General features: G+C 40.9%; 1 protein-coding gene across 1 annotated transcript in view; it reads left to right on the forward strand.

Annotated features, from left to right (window-relative positions):
- TGFBR3 (transforming growth factor beta receptor 3) overlaps positions 1–19,434 on the forward strand; it is a 219,799-nt gene that overhangs the window by 21,484 nt on the left and 178,881 nt on the right. Inside the window, exon 2 of the mRNA XM_004455570.5 lies at positions 2,827–2,986. Coding sequence (XP_004455627.2) covers positions 2,899–2,986 — 88 coding nt within the window. The 5' untranslated portion in view covers positions 2,827–2,898. The remainder of the gene's footprint in view (positions 1–2,826; positions 2,987–19,434) is intronic.

Here is a 19,434-nt window from a genome sequence, read left to right on the forward strand (position 1 = left end):
TAGAACCATTTGCTTCTCTTTTCCACAAGGTTCCTCAGACCTGGTTTAAGCCCCTGAATTAACCTGGCACAGTCCCACAGACCCTCTGAAGCTGTGGGCAGGGGGTGCCACAAGCTCATTAAATATTCTCTCAAACCTTGTGCCAATAATAGTTTACGTGCCATGTAAAAATCCTCTGGGAAGCTCTCTTCTTTTGAGAGCTCCTTACAGGGTTTGCTTTATAAAAATCACCCTTAGTATTTTCTGAGATAGCATATTCCTTTAGGGAGCTTTTCCCTTATCAGTCCATTCAAGACATCTAATTCTTGAAGGGAAAGAAGTAAGGGTAAGTTCTCTGTTCTATTGTTGACTTTTTAAGCTAACAGCCTTCTGTTTAACCTGTATTGAAACGGTATTATGGTGACAGAAATGTTAGAATTCAAGGGATGATTCAATTCCATTTCATGGCTTCCAAAATTAACTTTGAAATTTAGTCAATTTTGGAGACAAGATTATTTTGCCACATCACCACTAGTGACTTGTGCTTTAACTTGACAATTTTGTTCTTTTAGTGATTCCACTCTAGCTTATCTTCTTTTTTGTCTGTTGTAATGTTTATTGAGAAATAAACAAAAGATTGAACTGGTTCTAAGACACAAAACTTTATAGTAGCTAAGAATTACATAAGTAACTGCACCCTAACCTCTCCATTTTATCCATATAAATACTTCAAAGGGAATGGAAAAGTAGTAATGATAATGTCTAACATAGCTAGCTAACATTTTTTGCTAAGGTTTTTTTTTTAAGATTTATTTTATTTCTTTCTTTCTACCTCCCCCCCCCCCCCGCCTCGTTTGCACTAGCTGTCTGCCCTCTGTCTCTATTCGTTGTGTGCTCTCTATGTCTGCTTGTCTTCCTTTTTTTTAGGGGGCACCAGGACCGCAACCTGGGGCCTCCCATGTGGGAGGGAGGCACCCAATGGCCTGAGCCACCTCCGCTCCCTGCTTGTTTTGTGTTTCTTCGTTGTGTCATGTCGTTGGATCAGCTCACCACGTCAGCCCATCATGTCAGCTTGCTGTCTTGCTTACCTTCTTTAGGAGGTACCAGAAACCGAACCCAGGACCTCCCATGTGGTAGCTGGACGCTGGACGCCAGCTTCTTGAGCCACATCCGCTTCCCTGCTAACAGTTTTTGTTTGTTTATTATAGGCCAGGAACTGTTCTAGGCATTGTATATGCTTATCTATAAATTGTATATATAAATATATAAGTAAATACATGTTTTTATACATATAAATACATATACCATCTCATTTAATCATCACAACAGCCCAATAGGATAGATTCACATATGAAGAGTAATCTACCCTATCATTGAGTTGATTGGTGTCAGAGTGGATTTATATCTAGTAGGCTTTTAACCACTATCCTATACCAGGATTGAATCACAGTGCTACCTGCATTTATAGTTATTTAATCTCAAGGCATAGCTAAGAGAGTCTTTTGAAATTAAAACTTCTGGATAGGTTATACTTGCACATGGTGCAAAACCCAAAAAGAAATTCAGTGAAAAGGCTTTCTTCCAGCCCTGTTTCCCAGTAGCCTTATTTCCTTCTTTCTCAGAGGTAACTAGTGTTACTAGTGCAAAAAGCCGTTTTAAATATCTTTCTGTTCGTACTCTATGTAACATGCCAAGACCATTTAGAAGCTCATTTTGCCATTGTTTTCATATTTTTATACTCCATCTACAACTGCACAAACTTACTTTGTCTCTGAAAGCAGGAAGCTGGTTCTATAGATACTATTTCCTGGGTGAGGGGAGCAGGGCTGCTACCCCACTATTTGACATTCTCCCTGGAAACTCCACTATCCGGCTTTGCCCAAGGCTTAGACTGGGCAGAGCCTTTGAGTTTTTTCTATTTTTTTGGGGGTGACTTTCATTCATGATGAGAAGGAAACATAGGTGCTCAAAAGAAGATTTATTGAATTGAACAACCTCTGTGGGTTGTGCCAGGCACAGTGATATAGAGCTGGAAATATATACTTTCTAGTATCTAAATCAGATGCTCTTCAGGGCTGTGGAAGGGATATTAAAGTTAAGCAAACCAACATAGAACTCTTCATTCAAGGGTCTGTATAGGAAAAGGTTAGAAATGACCTTCTGGATCCTCTAATTCATAACCAGATGGTCTCAGGTGGGGTTGAGAGGCAGGGAAGACTTTTCTCCTGTTAAAATATTGGCAAACAGTTGAAATAAGAGTCTTTCTTTTTTATAGTTCTTTGTTTTTTCAGGATTCAGTGTATTTTGATGAGATCCTTGTGATAACCCTGTGATATAACAATAGATTGACTCTCTAATCAGAGTTTTGTTTTTCTCATTGGCACTAGGAAATGCATGTTTCAAGTATCATTTAGTTACTTTAATGCTGCCACGTAACTGGTGATATTATATTACAGGTGCACCTTGCTTGCCTTTTGTATTTCTGAAAATTTTATATAAAACCAAAGATTTAAAATGTCAAAAAGAAGCCATGTTATTTGCAAGCGTATTTGCCATAACAGTCCTTATTAGGTAATCATGCCCCCTCCTACCCAGCCTGGTTTATTTTATTGCTCTCGTGGTATCTTTTTTTCTTTTTCCTCCCCTCCCCTCCCCTCGCCTCCCCTCCCCTCTCTGCTTTTTCTTTTTTGGATTTTTTTTGTTATTTTTTATTGTTTTGTTTCTTTCAGTATCTTTTAAGATAAATTTTTTACTGTACACTTTTCAGAAAGTCTCCATTTAACTTAAAATATTTGTTTATGAAAAGTTCCAGTCTTAAATTTTGTTGACATTTGTTTATTTTTACAGGCAATTGGAAAATTGCAGAGAAGAGATTTTAAGACCACTTCTGATTTCTAAGACTGCAATCTGAAAAATTGGATGAGACACATTATTAGAGGAGTAAAGATGACTACTGATTATGTAATCGCCATGTTTGCCTTGATGAGTTCATGTTTAGCCACTGCAGGTAAGTTGCATAATGTAAATTGCATGTTCATGATATACTCTTCTGGATATATTTTTTATCAGTCTCTTCAGTGTAGAATTTAGGCCATTTGATGTTTCTGTAAAATTTGAGTATTCGTATTTATTTTACTTTCCTAGGCTATTTGAAACAGATACTATGAAATGCATTGGCTTACTGAAACAGTGAGAATTTATTAGCTTACAATTTGAGGCCATGAAAATGTTGAAGGCATTGTCAAGGCGATATTTACTTCCTAAAGATCAGTTGCAGTCATCCTTGGCGGCTCTGCCACATGGCCAGGCACATGGCAACATCTGCTGGCCTCTCCTTTCTGTCTTGGGTTTTGCTGATTTCAGCTTCTTCTGTGACTCTCTGTATTCATCCCATTTATAAAGGACTCCAGTTAGAGGGTTAAGACCCATCCTGAATGAGGTGGACCATACCCTAACTGAAGTAACTGCATCAGTGGGCTCTACTTACAATGGGTCCACACCCATAAGAATGGATTAGATTTAAGAACTTGTTTTTCTGGGCTATATGTAGCTTCAAGCTGCCACAGTGTTTCTTCAGGAAAGCAAAATATTTGTCTACTATATAGATACTTAGTATGTTTGTTTATGTTATATTTTTTAGGTTGGCACTAGCCATTCTAATGATGACACAGATACCTATCTGAACTTTAGTGTTGAGGCAAGTAGAGGACAGATATGCTCATGTTCAAGCCCATTTAATTTTGTTACATGCATAGATTATAGTTACATTTTTGTCTCTTAAATAAGAATTTCAAGAAAGCCATTCTGTTTTTTTTTTTTAATTGCAAAATAAAGAGGCCTTTTAGATATAAGTGACATGCCAGTGTGGGCTGCTTGGGAGGTATTTATTTTGCCTGTTGCAAATATATATGTATAATTTTTTTATTGTGGGAACATACATAGGTAACATAAAATTTACCTAAACCTATTTTTAAGTGTATAATTCAGTGTTTTTTATTACATCTCGATGTTGTACTACCATCACCATCACCTATTACTGAAACTTTTTCGTTACCCCAAATAGAATTATGTGACATTTTATTGAGTTTGATTCTCCTGTTAACTTGGAAATACACTATGTTTCCTGGAGGTCGTCAGAGTGTGAAGTTGGGCATGAGAAGCAGCAGGTGACTTGTTGGGACCTTGTGCTTAATTAGGAGGATCTTATCCCCCACGCTAGCATCTTGGTGTTTGAGGTCAGGCTTAGCACAGTTGGAAGCTTAAATTGCTCTATTGTGTTATAATTTGCTTTGTTATCTATTGAACTGTATAAAACAAATTTGTTGTACCAGTTCTGGAAACTGGCTTGTCTCAATAAGAAATGTATTAATGAAATAAGAGTGATAATTATCATTTATTGAGTGCACCCTTTGGCCAGGCACTGGGCTAGACAATTATAGACTATGAAATGAATTAGAATATTCTTATTTAATGAGCTTATTTAAGCATCACAGCAACTCAGAGATAGAAATGATTGTTTCACCATTTTATAGATGATGAAATGAGAGATGGACAGATTAGGTAACTTGCCCAGCATCATGTAGCCAGGAAGTAAAAGAGCCAGATCTGGTATCCAGGTTTTTTATCTGTGCTCTTAACCTTGGTGCTATACTGAAGAATCCATACACCATTAAGGCTTCAATAGGCTCAGACCAGGGGTCTTATGTAACCTTAGACTGAATGAAAGTTGGCTGGTAGAAATTGGTTTTTGAGATTGGAAAGTAGAATCCCCCCTTCACTGTAAATATTTTGGGAGTTGTCAGTTTTTATTATTTTTTAAAATTTTGACTGCACTGTGAATATGAACTGCCCATTCTCTCTATATTACTGTCAGAAGTTTCATTTTGTCTCATGATTGAAGCGTTATTTACCTTTTAGCTTGTGCAGTAAAACCAATCTTAATTAAAATCTCATTGAAAAGTAGTAGCAAAAAACCTAAAGGAAAGAAACGACTTGATGGAAATTTTGCTGTTTTGATGACAAAATGTATAATCTTACCTGCTGTGTTTGCGATAGAGTTTTCTGCTTTCATTAATGCCTGGATCAGATTGAGAAATACAATGGAAGAAGGTACTTCATAGAAAAACAATGAGTTTTGTATGTCCTTGACGTATTTAATAATAAATCAATTGCAAGCAGGAGAATTGCTTCCTTCATCCATGTGGAATCTAAGCCCCTTCTTGATATAGAGGTGGAGTGGACAAACCATTCCAGGGTCCACAGGATGCAGGAATAGAGTATGGATTAGAGTGGACTTACTGATATTCTACTATGGAACTATTGTGATTAGTAATGGAAGAAATTGTAGCATTGATGTGGAGAAAGTGGCCACGGTAGCTGCTGAGGGCAGGGAGAGGAAAGAAGAGATGTGATGTGGGGGCATTTTCAGGGCTTGGAGTTGTCCTGGGTGGTACTGCAGGGACAAATGCTGGACATTGTATGTCCTGCCATGGCCCACTGGGTGGACTGGGGTCGAGAGTGTAAACTACAATGTAAACCATTATCCATGTGGTGCAGCAGTGTTCCAAAATGTATTTACCAAATGCAATGAATGTGCCACAATGATGAAAGAGGTTGTTGATGTGGGAGGAGTGGGGTGAGGGGGGTGGGGGGATATATGGGGACCTCTTATATTTTTTGAATGTAACATTTAAAAAAAATAGAAAAAAATAGTGAATCAGTTTTACTTAAGACCTTCCTTCCTTTTTCAAGCCATTGGGAAACTGCTTATTTGACTGTAAATACACTGAGAGCTTTGCTAAGGTGGAAGATACAGTAGAATTATAGATTTTATAACAGCATGAGGCAGCTGATCAAATTTTGGTCTAAAAGTTTGTTGGTTGTTTGCCATTTGAACAACCTAATGGTACAGATAAATGAAGGAGGAGAAAGAAATGTTTCATATGTACTGATAGCCAGTAGTTTTCTTTTAGGCTCAGCATACTTTACAAAATGCTTTTGGGGCATCCTAGATGAATGGAACTTCAGGAAGACAGTAGTAATAATGAATATTTATAGAGCAATTACTGTGTACTATGCCCCTTTATACGTGCTTTACATAGATTCTCATTTCATTCTAATAGCAATCCTATAAAGTTGGTCCTTTGATTATTCCCAGTTATTTCCAGATGAGAAAACAAGCACAGAGAGGTTAAGTAACTTCCTCAAGGCTGCACTGCTAATAAATGGCTGATTTAACCATAACCTGGTTACTGGAGACTAAGCCTTCAAACCTCTACACTGAGAGGTTTGTTTATCCAAAGGGCAGTTGTTTTAAAAGAATGGGCGTTGTTGAATGATAATGGGTTTGCTTTGAGCCATCTCTTCTTCTTGGAATATCATTTGTTCACTGTGTCCCTAGTAGGTGTAAAGCACAGTACTTTGGGACATACAAAGAAAAGTAAGAGTTATCCCTCCTTTTGCATTTTAGTTTAGCATAAATATAACTGTGTAACAAAATAATTCATGTGTGGCCAGTGCCAAGTAAAAGTCAAAACCCTCAGAGGGGTCAGCAGGGGAAGCCCTCAGGGGTTAGAGCAAGCTGGGGGGACTTTTAGAAGTGCTAGTCTTGAGCTTTGTCTTGAATTGCAAGCAGATTCTAGAAAGGGGACGCTGCTGGGTGGGCCAGATGGGGGGTAATGTGCTTAGCACAGTACCTGGCACGTAGGTGCTTGATCACTTTTTCTATGATTCAGTAAACTGGAGACCTGTGTCTGGGAAGGCAGCAGGAGGTCTGTTTAGAATGGGTTGTGGGAGACCTTGGATGCCGGAATGAGGCTTGTGGATTGCATTCTGAGGTTTGGATTCTCTCTTCTTCCATTGCCCTGTAGCCAAAGGCATGCACTATTTAATCTTAGTATTCAAACTGTGGCCTCAAAAAAAAAAAAAAAAAAAAAAAAAGAACTGAAGAATATGGCCTCATTAGCTTCAAACACCACAGTACCTTGTATATAGACTGGCATTTGTCATGGGCTTACTCTCTGCCAGGTTCTGTGCTTAGCACTTTTCATGTATTAATTTATTTTGTCTTTATAAGGTGAGTTATTATCATTTCCATTTTACATATCAGGAAATTGAGATTCGATTGGCTTAATAATTTGTACAACGTCCCATAACTAATAAGTGACACGGCTGGGATTTGAACCCAGGTACTTTGCCTTCACAGTCCGGTGTGTTAGCCATTATCCTGGAGCCTCTTCTAGGAAGAAGGCCTTCAGTGGACTAAGTGGACATTTTACCTTGGTTGATTAAACCTCAGATGAGCAGCCACCCATGGGACATCCTGGAACCAGATTAAACCCGGTTGGCCTCATCAGAGCAGAAGGGCCCTAAGGAATAGGCCTTCTTTATTTGTGTTCTTATCTCACTGAGGTGTCCGTGAAGCTGTAAATCAGAGGCAGGAGAAGGGAGCAGTGAAGGTTGTAAAAGGCCTCTTCGTAGATACGTGGCCAGGGGAGGGGCAGGCACAGTGAAGCACATAAAATGAGTCCCACTTAGAAAAATGGGAGCCTGCTGGTTCCAGAGGCTTGTGCTTGGCTGGGCCTTCAGTCGAAGCTTTTCCTCCCCTGCTTGTGGTAGAGGGTGAACGAGGCAGGGGGCAGCAAGCCACATCCCGGGGTTAGTGGTGGCTTCGACAAAATTATTTTCCTCCCCTCCCTTAGTCCTTGGCTGTTGTGAACACGAGCTGGGGAACAGGCCGTAACACCTCTGATTAGAAATTACCTCAGGTTCTTAGCTCCTAATCTTAGAGCCTGTGATCTAATATAAGAAAAGCGAGAAGTCTACAAAATAAATTCTTGCTACTGCAAGCTTAAGGTTCACTAAATTTTCCCTTTAAAAACTGTTCTGCTACACATCTTTAAAAAATATTAACTGCTGCCTCTGAGGCTGGCCAGAGTTAGGTAGGGCTTGGTTTCCAGGAGCCTTAATAACGAGAAAAAGAGGCACATGCAGAGAATTCAGGGAATTGGTTTGGTTGAAGGGATGGGCTTGTCTGCGCTCCACCTGCCAGGTCACAGGGAGTGCTGCCGGGCGAGCTCGGCGGAAGTGTGCTGGCGTCGATGGCAGCCAGCTATTGATGGGACAGCTATTTCCCTCCGTCCACTGTCTCGACTTTGTGCCCAGCTGCCCACACCCTGCACATATAAAATGAGTAAGCACATTTCTTTCATCTCTAAGGGACGTACCTGGAACTCCAGGTATATATATATATATATATAATATATATATATATTTTTTTTTTTTTTAGTATTTTTTTTTCATTTTTCTTTTTCTTTTGTTTTTGTCCAGGTATATTTTATGAGCTAATAGAGATGCTTTTAATCTGATCTGTTTTCCTGCTGAGAACAATCAGAACTCTTTTTCTCCTGGGAACAGCAAGCAGAAATGCCAGCTGATTAATACTTGGTTTAAGTGGGGCAGCCTGGGAGTGGGAGTTAGTCTAAACTAATAGCAATATCACCTTAAGTTTATAGTTTTCAAAATGCTTTTGTACCTAGCATTTGATTTGATCCTTTTGGCAGTCCCTGGAGTAGGCTGGTACTGGCTTCCTCAGAGAAAGTAAGTGATTTGCAAAGATGGGTCATCTCTTGGTAGAACCAGAAATCCAACATAGTCCTCAGACAAACTGCACCACGTCTTCTGCTTTCTTGCTGCAGCACACCCCTCAGAATCTCTTGAAATGGCCAGCTAGGCACTCTCTTGGGCATTCATTTAATCCTTCCAGCAAACCCCATGCAGTAGTTATTTATCATTATTTCTGTTTCTGGAATTACTATTGCTGCCTCCTCAGCTACTATTATTATTCTCATTTTACAAATGAGGAAACTGAGACTTAGAGAAGAAAAATATATGATGAAAAAGAAATACACGGGCACTTACGTATGGTCATTCTATCTAGCAAGTGGCAGGGGCAGCAGCCTCCCAAGTTTATGCTCTTTCTATCGTGCTGCCTCCAAGGGGAACCGGGAACTGGCACTTTTTCTCCTGGGCTTGAATTAATGGCCTGCGCTGGAGGTGATTCTGCTGTAGTTTTCTCTTCGCCAACTGAGTGATCAAAGGCCATCACTCTGTAGTGGCAGGAAGGCAGAGTGGGTGCCGGCTGGGAGCTGCCAGCAGGGAAGGGAGTGAAAGGACAGAGGTGGATAGTTGTGGAGGTTCAAAGCGAAGTCGGAAAGGCCTTCCCTAGGTCTTTGGGCACAGCTCGTTGATTTGGTCTGTGATTATCCTTATTGTAATCACTTTTGTGTTGCATTCTGCTGTGGGATACTTAGGGAAAGCCCGTTATCAATTGTGATGCCAGCTAGCACCAGGGTGCCAGATCGTTTAGTTTAAAGAGCAAAGAACTGATATTACAAACCTAGAGTGGATGGAACCGCTTGGCTTCTAGGTGTTCCTGTTTTCCCTTTTTTGAAAGGAAAAGGAGACTGCCGTTTGCACACATGGAGTAATGTGGTCAAAGTGAAAATGAGTTCGTTCCTGTAATTTCCTTAACCTGCAGTTGTCTGAGTGTATGTAGAGGAATATGATAGGATTCCAAATAAAAATGTTTGCAAGGCGAGTGTATTAGTCAAGGGGAATGGATGTGGCTCAAGTGGAGCACCTGCCTCCTAAAAGGGAGGTCCTGGATTTGGTTCCTGCTGCCTCCTGAAAACAAATGAGAAAACCAACTGAGGGGAGCTGATGTGGCTCAGTGGTTGAGCACTGGCTGCCCACCTACGGGGTCCTGGGTTCAATCCTTGGCCCCTGGTACCTCAAAAAAAAAAAAAAAAAAAAGAATAAAAAGGTAGTTGGGTAACTGAATATGCATATAGTGTAAAAAGTGACATTATATACAAAGATTTTCTGTCAGACAAGACAACAGAACCTAGGTTTCTCTCTCTTTCGCATCCTCATTCTGAACAGTATAATTGCCACCCTGCCTTTTGGATTTCTGATTTATTTGGATTATTTTAGGATGCTAGTCACGGTCTGTTTTTAAACAGTGATCAACATTTCCATTGGAACAGAGCCGTCTGTGTGCGCCTACACAGCTGTTTAATTGCTAGAAGTTTACATGTTCACACGCTTGTGTATAGAGGAAGTGAAGCTTTCTCGGCTTGCTTGCTTTGATGTCTAATCCCAGGGGGCACCTAGAATCCTAGATGGAGCTCTAGCTCCTTGGGTGCTGGTTCTGGGTGGAAGGAGCCCTGAGGGCTCTGGGAAGCCTTCCAGCCGGAGGCCTGCCCTCCGGCCTGACCCCCTGCACAGCCATCGAGGTGCTTGCCCTTTCGGGGTGACTGTCCCCTGCATCCGTATGAGCGCTGACTTCCATTTTCTCTAAAATCTCTGCCAGAGTGGTCTACGGGGCATTCACCGAGAAGTCCAACATAGTCATCTTTTTGTTCTCCCAGAGGACACTGTAGGCAGGCAGAATTCTGGGAGGCTTAAGGATGTGCTTGCTTTCAGAGACTGCTACTTCCAAGGAATGGGCAGCAGGTGCTCCGGGCACTGGAGCCCAATATTCTTCTGTCCTACCCTGCCAACCCTTGGAAATATTGAAGAAAAGAGAGAGTGGAACGTGCAAAAGCTTACCATCTTCAAAGAAAAATGGTTTTTTTTTTTTTGTCTTCTCTGCTGGCTGTGGAGGGAACCACATAGTGTTAAGTGGTAGTTATGGCAAAAGGAGAAAGTTCCAATAAAATTGCTCTAAGTTCTTTGTGTTGCTTGCCCTTGCCTCACATGCCTGAATAACTTAGCCACTGCTCTAGAAGACAGACCAGAGATAGACTAGGGCCATGAGGGGTTAAGACGCCTTCCTTGCTCCCTCCTGCTCCATCCAAAGGGATGCTGCTTCCATCAGTCTGCTCAGCTGCTGCTGCACTTTCCCGAAGGGCTTTGCCAGTAGAACACAGCTGTATGTGCCAACGCTACTGTTCCTTAACAGAAAGTTTTGGTTGCATATAATGCAGGGAGAAGCAAAATACAACACAGCTCTCACATGCCCCTTTCTTTTCCTTTTGAATTAATTAGAGAAAAGAACCATTTTTTTTTGCCTTTTGTGTAAACTTTTAAATAATTGCTGTTTTAGGCTAGAACTCAGTCTCATCAATAAACTTGAATGCCTGCCAAGTCTCACTTTGCTAGGCTCTGAGACATAGAAAGAGGGGATTTTGAAGTTGGGACAAAGTGTGAAATTTCCCCCCTCTTCTAGTTAAGTTGCCATTATTTAAATTTCCAAAAGTGCTAATTAATTGCTTTGTTTCACAAGCACTTATTAAGCATCTACTAAATGACAGGCGCTGTTACAGGTGTTAGGGATATAGCAGTGAACAAAACAGACAAAAATCCTTGTCCTCATGGACCTTACATTCTAGTGGGGAGAGGCGAACTAGAAACAAAATATATTACGTATATTTTAGCAGGTTCAGTGGAGAAGAAGCAAAGGGGAAAGGGATGGTTAGTGGGGAAGTGCAATTTAAACTTAAAACGAAAGGGAAGGTGACATTTGAGCAAAGATTTGAAGACGATGAGGGGGTGGGTGAGCTGAGTGGAAATCTGGGGGAAGAGGGCTCCAGGCAGAAGAAAAAGGAAGGGCAGAGGCCCTGCCTTGGGGAATTTGCCTGAAGTGCTCAAAGGATAGCCGGCAGGCAGGGTGGACTGCTGGGGTGGAGTCAGGCAGGTGGGGGTGCGGGTGTGGGGCCTTGTAGGGTACTATAAGGTTTTTCTCTGAATGAGATGGAAGTCATCAGAGGGTTTTTAGCAGAGGAATGATATGATCTGAATGGTGTTTTATTAGGACTATCTGGCTGCTCTGCTGAGAATAGCCTGTTGGGCCAGAGTAGATTTGGCCATAATGGTTGGTGGTTATGGCAATAACTGAGGTGAAAGATGCTGGATCCCCCATTAGAAGGAAGGACTCCTGGAAGTGATATGCTTAGGAAATGAAAAATGATGATTTTGTGATTTTAAAGAAAAATCTGTTCTTTTTGGTGAGCAAAGGGGTCAAGGTTTATTTTTCACATCAGTGGAATACTGTGTTGTCACCTGATAGGAAAGATACTACTTAATTATGCATAACAGTAGAAACTGTACCTTAAAAAAAAAAAACCCGAAAAAAACCCAGACCATCTAAAGCAGGGGTTCTTAACCTTGTTTTATTCCATGGATCCCTTACTAAGTCCATACTATACTGTGTATTATTTAGTAAATATGTCACACCCACACCAACATGCCCCCACAAGAATAATGTATTTTTGAGTTTCAGTTCAAGCTCATGAATCCCTTGTTAAGAACCCCTGATTTAAGGCAAATCTCTTTGCAGCTTTGAATGATTGTCCTTGAAAAATTACTCTTCTAAAAGTTTGGACCCTCTGTTCCCAGCTTACTCATTCTGCTGATTTCTAGTCTAGCCCTTTTCATTCCTTAGGTGGTTTATTTTTCAGGATGATGTGTTTTGAAGGTCTTACCACCTTTTGTAACAGTGTTTCTCATAGTGTTTAAACTAATGTTTCCGAGCAACATAATTGTACCAAGTTTTATACAGTAAATAAATATTAGCTGTGCAAATCCATTTTTATAAATTAGATGGCATATTAGATGTGGGCAGGGAGCATGATAAGTTTATCTATAGCAAATGTTTTTTGTAAAGAAAGATAATGTTTAAATGTATTTGCTAAATGTGGATATTGATGTTGGCTTTGCCTGGGGTAAGATATACCCATTTTGAAAAAAGCTGCTTTTGGAGCAGGAAATTATAAGTACACCTTAGGCCGATGCTTTCTAAATTTTAATGTGCATAATAACTGCCCAGGATCTTGATAAAATGCAGATTCTATTATAGTAGATCTTGATGGGTCCATAAGATTTTGCATTTTTAAATAGGCCCATATGATGCCTGTGTTCCTGGTTTGAGGACCATGCTTTGATAGCTTAAATCGTTTGTTTTCTCAGTGCACAAAATGTAATGCAGAACCCACAGATGCCTTCTGGAAAATGTCTTAATATCATAAAAGGGAGCTTAGTTTTAGCTTGCCTTTGAGCGGGTTTCCTTGAAACCTTTTGGTAAACTCGTTTGGGTCTAAGGGCTGCATGTGCTGGGGAAGGAGTTGGTCTGAGGGAGTGAGTTCCACAGACACCTTTCGCCCTTGGGCTTCCAGCGTGGTGCACCTGCAAAAGCCAGGTGCATCTTTGTCCGATGGGACTGCATCTTGACCTCGTAGTGATTTGTAAAGAAGGCTTTTTCCCGCCTCATTTCTTCCTTTCATGCGCCTTTTGCCTTTTTCCATTTCTTGCCTTGTGACTTCATAGACCCAAGTAGGAGACATCTGTTGTCTTCCTGAGGGCAGGATGTTGGTGCAGAGAGCTGTGGCTGAGGAGACGGTAGGTGACGGGGGTGATGCCCCTGGCTGACTGGATAAGACGGGCCCTGAGGTGGGATAACAAGGGAAGCCCTGGGGTTGGGGACCAGACATTGATGTATGGGGGGCGAACCTCCTTTATGCTGGAATGGTTCCAGTTTTTCATTTCTAGACTCCAGGCTGGAACTTGGGAAAAAAAATGAACACGTTTTACATGGGGAAAAAAATTCCCTTAAGTTGTGATTGATCTTTCTTAAGCGCTTCGACACCATGTTTATTGTAAATTGGCGTGAGACGCTGAGAAAATTCAACCTATGTGCCTGAAAAGCTGTGTTTCAGAATAACTGTTGGTTGTTTATTTTTGCCACTGAGTAGTTTCTAAAGATTTTCCAGATCTACTCTCTCAGGCCTCATCGCTGTGGTTGGGGGCTGTGGGGGACGGTTGAGTTCAGCCCTGCAGCTCCGCCCAGACCCCAGGTGGTGGTCATTCTGTTTTTGAGACTGAACCAGAAAGGTACAGAGGAATGCAATGGCATTTTTATTTCTCGCCCCTTGCTAGCTTCTTTCTAGGCCTCCCAAAAATATGTTTATCTTGCTGGCCATGCATGTGGAGCAGTCTGGAATCCTGGGTGGCATCGATAGTGAAAAAATAGAAAGATTTCCCATATGACTGAGGTTATGGGAGTGGGAAATCTGGAATTATGTAGGACTCTTTGAATGGGAGAAGGGAAATTGGGGTGGGATTTATTTTAAGATTTGTTAAAAAGAACTCTGTTTTTTAAAACTATTCTTTTTGGGGGGATGGGTGGAGGTGTGTGGACTTGGACGCAGTACCAAACCTCTGAGTATCAAATCAAGAGTTTCCACTGAATAGAAGAAAAAAAGATTTTAGGGAGGGAGCATAGTTTGACCTTTCAGAGCCTGATAATTATATAATTTGAGAGGAGTATTTGGCACGTTAAAGAGGGCCCTGCAGGCTGGCCTGAAGCAGCCCCGCTCCCTTTGCCACCCCCTCTGTTGGCTGTCGGGAGGATGGCTTTGCGTTCTGGCACTGGCTCCATCTGAGCCTGGCCTTGCTGGATGCCCGGAGAGCCTGTCCCCTTCGTTTTGCCAAGTTTAATTAGCTCTAAAAACACACTATCAAAGGCTGTCTGGCAACATTTCATTAATAGTACTTGTGAATTGAAAAGCACTAATTAATTGTTTTAGATGATCTGCTAAGCCCATGCTGAAAAACCTAATGCCTGTAGAAAGTTGGCAGAGAAACTGTGCAGAGATTAGTTTGGACCTTACCCGACTCAATTACCTTTTGGATTCTGGCCAAGAGGGGAGTTCTTTTCTTTCTTTCTTTCTTCTTTTTTTTTGAGAAATGCTCGTGGCCATGCTGTTCCTTAAAATTCCCAGTTTACTGCTCCAGGCTCTTGCCTGATGGAGCTCGTAGGGACCGTTGCAGAGCTAGAGAGCCCAAAGAGCATCTTCAAGAGGTTTTGTTTGTTTTTTGTTTTCTGAGAGAAACACAACTACTTAACATTTATTAACTAAATAAATACTTCCTAAGGGCCTCTTGTTAGAGAGAGGAAAGGGAGCTCTAGTTTGTTGTGAAACAATTCAGGTTTTAAGTGTTAAATGTTCAAAGGCACTGGGATCAGAACTTTAAGTAGGTTTTTTTTTTCCTTCTTCAAGTAAAACAAATAAGATTCCACATTTCCTCTGTTTATCTAGCCCAGATCAGCAAGAAGTTCATTTTTCAACTACTACTGCATTTGGAAAAATGGTGTTATAAAACATCTCAATTTGAAATCAAGTGTATGCCAAATTAAGTTCAGGGTATACTGTATGCATAAAGGAGAAAACAAATTTTCATTATTGTGCTACATCTGATATATCTTGTACAATAATAATATCTAAAATTCATTTAGCCTGAGGAATTGTAGGAAAATAATAGAAGTCCCTGCCTCTTCAAGATGAGAGGAATTTGAGGCTTCTTGATCCAAGGGCTAGTTGTGTTGAACCTGAGTACTTCACAGGCAGTTGAAGATGAAAGTAGACAACAGTATTCAGACTTCTCTCAGAGCCAACCGTTGCAGAAGGGAGCTGTTTCTCTAAGCAGTACATAGGTCTGTTTGAAAACATGCATCCAGAAAATCTTCCAACTCCCAGCTCCTCCTGACAAGCCTCAGCTTATTTCCCGTCCTTCTGGGTTCAGCAGCCTGTGAGTAGGTAGTTACACACGAATCCCAGAACAAAACTTACTTTCTTAACATGATTCAGAAGAAGAGAATTCTGATGAGGAATTGCACAGGACTGTGCCAAGCCATTTCATGATACTGTCAGATATTCCTGAACTTAAGGAAGACCCAACCAAATCTATCATTTCTGTTTATTACTCAACTTGAAATCTCTTGGAAAAGGCTTACATAAAACCTCAGGAGGGTATGTAGAGATTGAGGAAGTTATTCCTGAGGACACGGTGGGCTCTGTGTACTCCGAGGCTGGCTGTCCTGGGGCCCTGGGCAACCCTGCTTCCCTCCTTGACCAGCAGCCCGGGTAGCAGCTTAGGATTTTTAACCCTTTCTGCCTGATGGCCTCCAGGTATATATGTATTTTAAGGAGGTACTGGGGATTGAACCCAGGACCTTGTACATGGAAAGCAGGTGCCCAACCACTGAGCCATATCCTCTCCCCTCAGGTATATTTTTGATGCAAAAATCAGACCTGATCCTGAAATGTAGTGTTGAATACAAGACAGACTCTATAAACACGCTGTTTGTTTTTTATATATCCTCCGCAAAGTGAGGAATGATGAAGTTGGGAGGAGGTTGTGAATAAAAACCTATTTTTCTTGTTTTGAAGACTTGAATTTGAATCCCAGTTTTGTGGGTTATGGAACATCTGTCTTATCTATCAATGCTGTTAATTATACCTATTTCTTGGACTGTGATGAGAATGAAATGCATGTAAAGCAGGTAGCAGTTTATGGCACATAGTTAGGTCTTCAAAAATCGCTCCCTATTTAGAGAATCTGTGTATTTAGGAAAAGAAAGAGTGGGGGCAATCCCATGATGTGTTAATGAGTTGACCGTTTAGCGGTGTGCTCCAAGCACAGAAAAGGTGGCTCAGGGAGTTTTTGCGGGAGCTGCGGAGGGGGTGTGGGCTGAGCCAGGGTTTAGGCCCCTTTGAAATGAACAACTTAACCTGAAGCTGTAGAGCTAAATCTGGACCTGGATGAAAAGGCCTTGCTCCTCTGTAGGGATGTGTCCTCCAGAAAGAGGCACCGAGGACTGGAGCTGGTAGGGGACAGGAAAACCCAGAAACAGTGATGTGAGATAGAAGAGCTGTAATCTTTCTCTTCTGTATGGAACCTCTGGGCTCAGCCCCGCCCTATTTAAAATGTGCCCTCCCCTCCTAACCCCAGGTCTCCCCTCTTACCTTACTGTTGTTTTTTTTCCCTCATGGCATTTGACACCTGGAACATATCTATAATTGACTTACTTGTTTACTTACTTTACTTATTTCTTACTTACCTGTTGGCTTACTTGTGCTAGCTTTTCCATATATATGGAAATTCTCTAGCAGAGGAATTTCCATGTCTTTAATGCTTGAATGTAACCTTTGAGAGGGCAGGGACTGTTAACGGATGAATCTCCAGTCCCTAGCACATGGAGGGTACCTAATATTTCTTTACTTTTATTTATTTATTTATTTTTTAAGGTACTGGGGCCAAGGATTGAACCTGGCACCTCATATGTGGGAAGCTGGTGCTCAACCACTGAGCCACATCGGCTCCCCTGAGTTGGTTTTTTGGTTTGTTTGCTTGTTGTTTTTTTGTTTTTAGGAGGCACTGGGAACCGAATCCAGGACCTCCCATGTGGGAAGCAGGCATTTAACCTCTTGAACCATATCTACTCTCAATATTTCTTGAAAAATCAATACATCAATAATTATCTTATTATTATCATTTTTTAAAGATGTATTTGTTTATTTCCCCCCCTTCCCCTCTTCCTGCCCTGCTGCTTTTTGCTATCTGTGTTGTCTTCTCATTTTCTCTCCTAGGATTCAGCGGGACCTGATCCTGGAGACCTCTGATGGGGAGAGAGGTTCCTTGTTAATTGTGTCCCCTCAGTTCCTGATTTCTGCTGTGCCTCACCTTGGCTCTCCCCGTCTCTCCTCTGATGCGCCATCATCTTGCTGCGTGACTCACCTGCACAGGGCACTGGCTCGCCATGCAGGCACTGGTGTGGGCACTTGGGAGGGCACTGTCTCACCACGCGGGCACTGGCTCGCCACGCAGGCACTGGTGTGGGCACTTGGGAGGGCACTGTCTCACCACGCGGGCACTGGCTCGCCGCACAGGCACGCTTTCCCCTCTTCTCTCTTACCAGGAGGCCCCAGGGATCAAACCCAGGTCCTCCCATATGGTAGGCGGAAGCTCTACCACTTGAGCTACATCTACTTCCCTCAATAATTATCTTATAACTCTGTCTAACTCATAAAGTACAAAAAAGGGAAACAACTTTGCCAAAATAATAAACCTGAATCTTAATTATCTCTCAAATGTTTAAAGATCATGTATTCTCTTTTGGGAGTTGGAGGGATGAAATTTACCCTATGAAAAGTACACGAGGAGTCACTTTCTTTTTGGATTCTCAGAGAAAACTGTCTGGGTGAGCTGTTGGCGGTCGATCTAAAGTCAGGCACTAATTCTTTCATTAGATTATTTAGAGCCTTTGATAGCAAAAACTATTGTTTCTTGGTAAAGATACTAAAAAGCTTAGCATAATTTTCTCTTTAGTACTCCATGTGTTGGCTAAAGTAGTGTATGTTTCATTCAGGAGCTGAAGGTTAACTCTTTATACCAGTGGTTCTAAAGATGTCATGAATCTGAGACCTTTTCAGGGGTTCTGTGAGGTCAAAAACTATTTTTATAATAATTCTAAAATGTTGTTTGTCTTTTTCACTGGGTTAACACTGCACTGATGGTACAAAAACATTATGATAAAACATGCTGGTTCCTTATATGAATCAAGGTAGTACTTCACTGTCACACAGTTGCAGTAAAAACAAAAAAAGAGTTTTACTTAAGAATGTTCTAGATGCAGCAGTAAAAATTTTCAACCCTCAAATACACATCTCTTTCATATTCTGAATGATGAAGTGGGAAGTATGCATGTAGCATTCTCCGTACCAAAGTACCACGGCTGTTTTAAGAGGAAAGTACTGGTGTATCTGTTTGAGTTGTGAGCTGAACTACTATTTTTCATGGGACACCATTTTTACTTGAAAGAATGACAGACAAATGATAGTTTTCCAGACTTTGTTATTTGGCAGACATGTTTTGAAAATGAACACAATGAGCCTGTTACTTCAAGGAAAACAACTGACATATTTGTTAGCAGTGATCAAATTTGAATTTTCAAGTGAAATTAAATTTTGGAAAACTTCTATCCATCTTCATGACCTTGACAATTTTTCAGCGGTTAAAAACTTTTCTGATGAGGTCAGTGGTGATACTAACATGTGATTTTTTTTTTTCGATATTATATAATGAAATATGTCAATATAGACTATTTGCGTAACTCAGCCATTGTTTTCCAGATGACTAGATGTAGAAAATCATGCCTTGGTAAAACATCCATTCAAAGTACAAGACAGAACAGTTGATTTGGAAAAACTTTTAGTTGTGAGATATTTTTGGACTTACAGACATGTTGTAAAAATAGTACAGAGTTCTTTTGTACCTTTTACCCAGCTTTGACTTCTTATATGTCCATAGAAGACTTATCAAAACTAAAAAATTAACCTTGGCAAAATATTAACTACAGAATTTATTTGGATTTCACCAATTTTTCCACTAATTTTTTTTCTGTTCCAGGACTCCACGTTGCATTTAGTTAATCATATCTCTTTAGTTTCCTCCAATCGTGACAGTTCCTCAATCTTACATGATCTTGACATTTTTGAAGAGTACTGGTTGGTTGTTTTGAAAAATGTCTCTCAGTTTGGGTTTGTCTGATGTTTCTCATGATTAGATTGAGGTTGTGCATTATTGGGAATGATCCCATGGAGAGGCTGTGCCTTT

Source organism: Dasypus novemcinctus, chromosome 9, assembly GCF_030445035.2.
Source record: "Dasypus novemcinctus isolate mDasNov1 chromosome 9, mDasNov1.1.hap2, whole genome shotgun sequence".
Taxonomy (NCBI): domain Eukaryota; kingdom Metazoa; phylum Chordata; class Mammalia; order Cingulata; family Dasypodidae; genus Dasypus; species Dasypus novemcinctus.